This window comes from Diadema antillarum, unplaced genomic scaffold, assembly GCF_040938485.1.
Source record: "Diadema antillarum isolate AM-2024a unplaced genomic scaffold, OU_Dant_1.0 seq00002159_RagTag, whole genome shotgun sequence".
Lineage (NCBI taxonomy): Eukaryota > Metazoa > Echinodermata > Echinoidea > Diadematoida > Diadematidae > Diadema > Diadema antillarum.
The window spans coordinates 73,488-83,050 of NW_027272798.1; the positions used below are offsets into that span (position 1 = coordinate 73,488).

Sequence of the window (9,563 nt, forward strand, 5' to 3'; positions counted from 1 at the left end):
TAAAGCGCCCTCAATAGGTAACCTTGAGAAATTTCAAATGTTGGGTCATGTTGAGTATGAGTTGCTCTATCCATGGGCCAAATATGACGGTGATACATCATATAAAAAAGTTATATAGGGGCCACAATATTGTGTCCCCCCCCCCCCCCCCCCCCTTGGGCCAGGAAGGGGTCAAAATAGCTTGGGCTTTATAGGGTTAATGTTTAAGACAGGGTGATAAGTTATGCATCCGGTGCCCCGTCGCATTTCTGGTTACTAGTAATCCATTACACACCCTTCGATATTAACCCATTCCATACTGAATTCTGAAATACCATAGACGTAATACGCAGGTCACCAAGTTTCCGTACGGAACAGGTTAACTCTAATAACGTTGGAATAGATGATTCTACTGATTTAAAAGTTGGCTTTAGTAATACATAAAATGTGTTAATAAAGCATGCCTAATTTTATCTTAATTTCAAGATGTCTTCTTGTCAAATTGTTTAACACTTTTTTCTTTGTCCCATTTATTGCACAGCTAGCACTGGTTTAAACTATTAAGCGATTAAAGACTTCAGAGTCTGTTTTCTCAACACACACTTTTCCAGAACCTGTGCTTTCTTTCTAAATTTTTGATTTTTAAAATCTTAATAGAGTAAACATCATTCTAAACCTTCACGTCTGCTCTTTCAAACTCAGCACCCAACTTACCCATACCGAGCGACTTTTTTGTTGTTGTTGTTGTTGGTTATGTGATCCACGGTCACATAATATGTGCTCATATAAATCTGACGATACAAGCGGTAACAACAGTTAGAACTATTTTTCTTAATATAGATAGGCATATTTCTTTCCGCTATGATGTGCTGTTCTTTATACTCAAAACACATAATACAGCAATTACATTACTCTCTCAGAGTCTATCATTTTTCATTCTGTATAATGTATTAAAAAATATGTCAAAATAACGTAGCAAGTGCAGGGTTATTGAGAAAGGATGTGATATCTATAATGTTCGAGATTTATAAGTATTTCACAAGAAATTATACTGTGCACTACGAATCCATGCAAAATGCCTACTTTGAAAGGAAATATACTTTCATACAAAACGACTGAGCTCTATAGCAGACATTTAGAAGAGAATTCTCTCTGATTCCGATTTTCTACGAATTTCTTCGAGTACAATTAAAACAAACATAGCGTGTCTTTACATTAATTCTTAAAAAAAAAAAACGCAGGGCCGAGTTTTCTTGAAAGGCATCAAAGAATTGACATAAGAGAAACTTTACCATTTCTTTACCAGCAAAATGAAAAGTAAACAGTCTAAATCTGCGCAGAATCTTCTTTCCAGCCGGAGCTTCTTCGTCAATAACGTTGTTGTATCCAACTTTTGAACTGCATTTTCTTTATTGCTCGCGATGTTTCGAATTTAAAGCTTATTTGATAATTGATTTTCAAATGACTGAGATATCAAAAAAAAGTAAATCAAATCGGTCCTAATAAAAATTTGGTTCGACCTATGATTTGGATCATTTTTTTCAATATCTCAGACAATTTAAAACCAATTGTAATCAAATGAACTTTTAATTTCTTTTAGTATTGCATTTTTTTTTTCATATTTCATGAGAGGTTTCCCATTTTATCACAAAAAATGGAAACCTGAAACCTCATCTCAAGCAGAACTATATTATCTCCTTGAGTGGATTTAGACCCTTTAAAACGAAACTTATACTGTTTTATCGTTTTGATTATGGTGTTGTTGGATACATACAGCACAGTATACTGTATATTGCAAGCAAAATCTCTTCTCCAGGCAATATGTAGAGCATTGCAGATCACATGCACCAAGATCACATGCAGACCTTGCGAGCTGATTGGGAAGTATAGTCTGGGTCGTTACAGGTGAGAGCAGAAAATTGTAGGGCGCCACCATCCTTCTTTACGGCCAGACATCTTCGGCTACTTTGACTGTCGTAATGCAGGTCTGTGGGTTGCAGCAGGAGGACAATACAATGACGAACTTCCGGTCACATCAAAATCAGGTATATGAGAACACACAATTTCTTCACAGTGGGTACAAAATAGAGAAATAATTATCATAACAGACTTTATCCTGGCAAACTTCAATAACAGAATTATGATATTAATTTACTAAACGATGGGGGAAAAAGACAGCAGTGCTAGAAAATGAGTGTTTGCTATGAAAGTAATACAATTCAAACAACAACCACATTAACAGTCAAGCAAACACATACGAGTAAATCCACTTAAAACAGCAGCAGCAATTATCAGGGGCATTAACATGATAAATATGAGTATTTAGATGTTTTGTTTTTTTTTTGCCATGAAACCTCAGGGCACTAAATAGCCACTGCTGCTGCTCTTTCAGTATGCACTTTCAGGGTTCAGCTTTGCAGATCTCAGTAAAAAATGACACCTTCACTACCGCTCTATGCCTGGATTCACTGTTAGCTGGCACAGTAAATCTGCCAATCAAACACTTTGCTAATATTTTATGCTCTTCAGCGAATTTTGGATGAAATTGCGGAAAAAGTAAAGAATTGGTTATGTACTCGAAATAAAGTTAGATAATAAAAAGAAAACAGTCTTCAAGAAAATCTAGGAGTCTGCAAATAGAGCTTTGTATTAACTTTGAAAATATGTTAATGCCATATTCCTCTTTCGCCCCCCCCCCCCAAAAAAAAAAAAACACAAAAAAACCAAAAATAAGATAAAAACTGACGACTCCACTTTACTAAAAAGGGCATTCATCACAATTTTGTTCTTTTATTAAACACTTTAAAAAGGGGGTGGTAGATCAACTGCAAGTTTTATAATTTGCCTCTTACGCTGGCGGGGAAGGGGAGTGAGGGGCAAAATATCTGTAAAATGTACGACAATTTGAGGGTGAACTTTTTAACGATATCATTAAGTAATCAGTTTCAAAACTACCTCCCAGATCAACTCAATTCTGCCCAGAAAAAAGGGTCCTACATTGCAACTTCACTTACTCAGATTCTGGCCTGCAAAGAGGCTGAGACTGCTCAACAGAACACTGTCGCCGTCAAGAGGATTCCCGCATCGCCAGTCACCTTGTATGCCGAAGTCAGAATCGGTCCATGTTGTCTGAGCCGACGGCCAGCAACATGAGCAGTCCAACCAGATGAGTTCATGATCACCGCACTGGTCTTTCACTGCATTCACGGCGTCGAGGACGAATGACTGGTTGACAGGGAGTGGCAAACTTTTCCCGCTTCCCCAACACATGCCAACTGATTGTATCTCACTTTCGCATGTGATGTCAATGTTGTCTCCTGAAAGAGTTGCGTAGAGAAAAAAAAATCAAAACAGAAGTAGTTAGATTTACGATAAAGTAAATTAAACAAAAAAAAAAAAGATAATTAAACAACACCCAGTGGAAATGGTACCGGTTTTAGATATAAGTGTTAACTTCATCCGTGCATATTACGCGCATGTAGGCCTATGTGTGCTATGTTTGTGCACTTTGTATATCATACGTAAGAAATCATTGATAATTCATATGTGGTGGAGAAGGAGTAGAAGTATAATCCTATACATGTTTTTTTTCTTTTTTTCGTTTTACCTGCACTTCCCTGTCCCCGGAATGCAGCCGTCTCAATGTTATATATATATATATATATATATATATATATATATATATATATAAATCTGATATATATAATTTTTTTTTCTTTTTTCCGAGAAAACATAATACTGAATAACGTTCACGGTTTTACTCTTTGTCCATATTGTCACGCTCCAGATGATTTCACAAATAATGTCATTGTAGTCTTAAAGAGAAAAAAGCTTAAAGAAAATCAAGACTACTCAAACCATGGAGCTTTAATGTGGCAGTTTTAGATTATTTTGTTGTTTTTACTTTCGTGATAGCAGTTTTTTTTTTATTGCCTGTGGTGCCTGTGTTTGTTTTTTTTTTTTATGGCATGCTGAAATGCAGTGCTAAACATTGTCGTCTTACCACATCGGACACCAGCATCTTCTTCATGCATACAATTATGGTCATTCCACCCGTTGGAAAAACAGCTAGCTAGGTTCGACTCCCAGCCATTGCATGCAACATCGTCAAGTAGAATTAGTCCCGATCCTGCACCGTATGTTGCTCCAATCACAGCCAACACATTGGTGGTGGGATATCCGAGTTGCCTGCAGACGACCTGAGCATCTTTGCTATCCCATTGGTCATCGCACACCGTGCCCCAGACTCCACCGTAATAGAGCTCCACCCGACCCTCGTACAACGAGCTTCCTCCGACAAGGCGGATGTTGACTATTGGAGGACGGAACGCACAATGTCATTAACACGAAAGAAAAGCATCAGTGAAGTGAGTTTATTCTCTTATACTAACCTTAACAAAGAAAGAAAAAAAGGAAACATGGTGGAAAGAAAGGCCCTGTATTTAGATTGTTTCAACAGATTAAGGATAATCCTCATGTCTCACCATTGGAACAAAAACACTTCCTTGGTGTTTACATTCTTTCAAACACCCTCAGTTTAACCATGGGTTAATGATCCCACCAAAAATTCACTTCCCACAATACCACAAAGGGCATACACGTGCCACTATGCAACGAGCGAGGTCGTACACCGATATAGAAACAACCTACAATTGAAAGAGTAAAGACGCCGAGGTGTTTTTTTTTTCTAAACTTACTGACTTTAAATAAAAACAACGATGGGGAGCAAAATTGGTTATTATTGAAAGGGACACATGCGGACACGTACGTAACCTCGTTTAATGTTATGTTGTTTACCCTTATCGGCCATGTTTGCTCTGAAAAAAAAGAAGAAAGTGCAACAATTGGAAAAATTATTGCAATTTACAACCACACTGCGAAATTTGCTTTCTCTAATCAATTAATTTTGCATTTTGCAAAGAACGTGGTGGAGTGGTCATATTCACACTACAAATCCACGTGGTTTTATTTTCTTCTTCATATCACAGAGCCGTAAAAGTGCATGTATTTTTTTTATTTCTCAAAACATTTCCTTATCTATATTCACGCTGGCTTTCAGCGATGATAAGATCAAAGCAGGAAAACAATGTTGTACTAATTTTCACGGTAACAGATGAATGACTCAATTGAAAATGATAAATGTTCGCCACGGAATAGTTCGGCAGTTTCTTTTGTAAGTACATACAGAGAGGGTGACAATTTAATCGAAAAAAAAAACAATCACTGAAATATATTGTACTAATCATGGACGCAATGTACCATAACGGTCAAAAATTGACACTTTAGCCTTACACGTCAGCCGGACTTCAAATACTTTCATTAGTATCCAAAGGCAATAGGATATGCGCACTTATTCTTTCATCACATTAGGGAAGACATTCATCAAATGCATAACGCTCTTCAAATCCATCACCATAACAAAAACAATAATGTTGAAGATATATCAAATACCCTATTAGAAGCAAATACCATTGTTAACGCCTTATTAGCCTTGATTACTATTTTATTGTGCATAGGAGGACAAAGTGATTGCCTGAAAACATGTTATGTTATTGTGCCACAATGAAATATTCCCTGCTGTGTAATTCAAGGAGAGAGAGAGAGAGAGAGAGGGGGGGGGGGGGTAAAAGAGACATCAATCGCTGGATTGCATTCAAAACTGCTGAGCCAAAGATACCACTTCGGCGGCAGCTGCGCCATACCTGCTTCACACTTACCAGTCTCTGTCGTCGTCTGGTGAACCGTTGTCATCAAATTCGTCGTCGACCCAGAGAGAGTATTGGGTTGACTCCAATCTTGGGTGGTTTCAGACTCAACTCTTGTAGTGGACGAAACAAGAAGAAGCTCTGCTGTTGTAGAGCGTGTAGAGTCATTCAGGTTGTTTGTCAGTTTACCTACAAAAAAACAACAACAAACAAAAACAAAACAGTCAAACTTCCACTCATCAGTAGCTGCCAGTAGTAATGTATTAGAGAAAGACTTCAATCTGTACTTCATTTCTCTTTGATGGAATATGGCAGAATTGTTATGTGATGATTCCTATTCTCTGCAAGATTTTTTTTTTTAATTTATGGTTTGATACAACCTAAAAAAAATAGGACTGAGAGCTAATTTAACAATTGCGACCCTGCATCACAAAATCAACAACAAGTCGCTAGACAGAGGTTGTTAGTTAAGGACATGTTCTGAAAGAGCGCTCTCTGAGCTTTAATATGATGTATAATTCAATTCAAATTGACTTTCCTAATCTGTCTTAATATTGGAAGGAAAACACACACTTTGACAAAAATGTGAACTGAGAAAAGAGGCTCTATTAAGTATAGGCTCTATTCAAGTGTTTAATATTTACCAAGCCGTGCTGGCTGTGCGATGAATGGAACCCCCAAAAAAGTTGTAAACCATCAGAGAAACAACAAGGAAGAGATTATAAAATTAAGTTGAAATAGAGTATGCATTGTCAACATTATTTTATCCATGATTGATGCCGACTTTCAAAACAGTAGCATTATCCTGTCAAAATTTATTAGATTTGAAAGTGAAGAATGTGCAAAGGATTTTCAAGAAATGAAAAGGGGCCTTTAAGACATATCTGATCACACTATACTCTTTAAAAAACAAAGGGGTTGTAGAAAAACTATTTAAAACACACTTTCTCATTCATTATATGATTCTAGACTTGGGAATATTGTACAAGAGAATAATAGCTCTTCCACAAAATATGGAAAACTGAAAATTGACTTGGTTGACCAGTTTCACCTTTTTCAAGACCTCACGTAAAACCAAGGGGTTCGACGTTTTGTCTGTTTTGTGACGCACGGTCACAATTATCACAGAAGGTTGGAAGCAGCTCATTCTCCCAATATGATGTTACGGTTTGTTTGTTCCAAAATTAAACACATTTGTGACATATACGCATTATTCCACTCTTAACCCATTATAATATTGTAACCGTCAAAACATAAAAATCTAAAGCAAATATTTTGATAGGTTAATCTCCAAACCATGCTAAGTCATGGGGAGGGTGAACGTTTATACTATACGTGACGAAAGAGGTATCTGGGTATGAATACCGACCGATTGCACTTTCTTTTTTTACTATACAATGTAGTAATGAAACGCAGTGATGGTGATTGCTTCTAATGAGACTGTAGACAATAAATTCAAATTTAAGTGACACTAAACTGAGCTCCTGTATATTCTATACTTTTCCGACTGGAATTTCTTGTCAGAAAGCAAAGCATTTCAGTGACGAAGCAGCAAAATACAATGCTCGAATTAAGAATCAAACAAACAAAGACTGCCATAAGTTCAAGAAGGAGAGGCAAAGTTTAATTTATTCTTACGTAATTCACAGTCGTCCCCGGCAAACCCTTCAGCACAGTGGCACTTGAAACTAGTCTCGGTTTCCTCACATTTTCCATTTCTGCACGGCTCCTGCAAGCAATCTGTTAGATTAACTTTCTTTTAATTACCTTTTCACGCATACACACAGCAGCAATAGATTCACACAAACGATTTCACAGGAACGGCTTACATTTCGAATTATGCAAAAATAAGCAATCATATGATTATTCTTTTTTTTTTTAAGGACACAGGAACTGTTTGTACCGAGAATTTTGTTTCAAAAAAAAAAAGCAATACTGTAACTATTTTCGTCATTGAACGCAAGTAAAACACGTTTTGTTCAAGTTCTGATCAAGTTCAAGAAATGTAATATTTTCTTAGAATTGAATGTGGATAAGGCAACAAATAGATCGACCAATTTTTTAGAAATCATACGTTCAATGTCCAACTTTTGATATGTGATGAAGATGATTTTGAGTTTAAAAAAAAGGAAAAAACCCATACCAAAAGGGGGAAAAAGCATAATATTTCAAGCAAAAGATTTGTCGAACAATTACCCTTCTTTTTCAAAGGTATGATTTCATGCAGATTTACCTCATCTGTATGTAGAAACAATATTCATGTCAGAAGATCAGTTTTTCTGAGCTTTCTGAATAATCTAAGCTATCAATCGCACGCTATAGTGCGTATATAACCATGCATTGCAAAAAACACACACCACTAGTTTAACATCAAATAGATGTATTAACATATTAAAAGCAATTAGGTTAAAATGATATACTGGAGAATAATTTCGTCCGGGAGGATGGACTACATGCAACTACGGTTATAAGCACTTAGGGCCTACAATCTGTATGGATTTTGTATTAAAGGCAAGCAAACGGACAGTAACGATTCCAACACGGTCTGACGATATTGCCATATCTGCCTCAAGTTATGTCTGTTAGGAAAGACCGCAGCCTCGAAAAGGGGGATGGATCTCGCCATGCATAGTGAATAGTGAATGTTCTCCTCTTCAATCTGCTTTATCGTTGTTCCATTGATCCCGTACACGACGAAACAGCAGATTCTACACAATTGTTGCCATATTAAATACAAATACATAACTTTAAATGACCATGATTTTCATGGCAAACAAAGTTTTTTTTTAAAGTATAGATACATGGAAAAATAATTAATTTTATGTTTACACACTGCCGTATATGTCATATCGCTAAACCAAGGCTATTATTCCCGAGGGTTCTCATGATTTTGGCTTAAGGTGAACTGATTTCAAATGAAAGGGTAACTCGCTATTGATATAATAGATTGTCTTTTTTTTAAATCATATTCTAAGACTGTATAATAAATTGGCAGCATATTATTTTCAATTATTTTTAGGGGGGGGATCGTTACCATGGCATTTGCCAAAGGCGTCATGTTTAAGATTTGAATAACAAACAGACTCGTGTTCATTATCCTCAGAGTATAGTGATTGCTAAAAAAGAATATCCACTTTGTGACTAGAATCCGTGTGTTATTTTTTTTTTTATTGGTTACCTTAAGCGCACGTCAACAGTGCAAAGCTCTAGCAGATGTCAGATAGTTCATGAAACCAATTTCCAAAGGAATAGAGTAAGGAGAAGAAAGAGTCAATTATATTAAACGATGGGCACAATACCTGGAATGCGACAATTCCACTCTCCAGGCTGATAGCGCATCGCATCGCAAATCTTTGAGGAGTAAACGCTTGGTGTGAATTTCGGGATGAGTTGAACCCGACTGCCTTGAACTGTTATCATCTCGCACCTTGTACGTATCGGGAAAGTGTAACCAACGTTGTACTTGTTCCTGCACAGACCATGGGCTAGAAAGACAAAGGCTAGGATGTTTTCGTTTTCGGGATGAATTGATATTGAGCTGTCTGATGCAGACCACTTCAATTCGCATACCATTAGGACGCTCGTTACTCGAAGTCCACTCATTGATTTTGGAAGAGACCCAAAGTATGCACAGAGTAATCTGAATCATAATCGGGACATCGAGACAAAATTCCAAAAAATATACATTGTTCGCGGAAGACATGAAGCTTCGCATGTTTCCAAGGATATTACTTATTTCTTTCAACGTTTAGCTAAGGGTCATCATTATCGTACAACAAATATTTTTGGAGGTACAAATAATATTATGATGGCCCGGTTACAGAAATCGTAGTCGAATCATTCAATGCGACATGTTATGAAACATTTTTTTTTTAATGT

General features: G+C 36.7%; 1 protein-coding gene across 1 annotated transcript in view; it reads right to left on the reverse strand.

Moving 5' to 3' along the window:
• LOC139714098 (scavenger receptor cysteine-rich domain-containing protein DMBT1-like) overlaps positions 1-9,257 on the reverse strand; it is a 32,695-nt gene extending 23,438 nt beyond the window's left edge. Inside the window, exons 1-3 of the mRNA XM_071625809.1 lie at positions 8,984-9,257; positions 5,697-5,873; positions 3,983-4,291 (exon numbers count right to left, since the gene is read on the reverse strand). Coding sequence (XP_071481910.1) covers positions 3,983-4,291; positions 5,697-5,873; positions 8,984-9,257 — 760 coding nt within the window. The remainder of the gene's footprint in view (positions 1-3,982; positions 4,292-5,696; positions 5,874-8,983) is intronic.
• Positions 9,258-9,563: the final 306 nt, after the last annotated feature.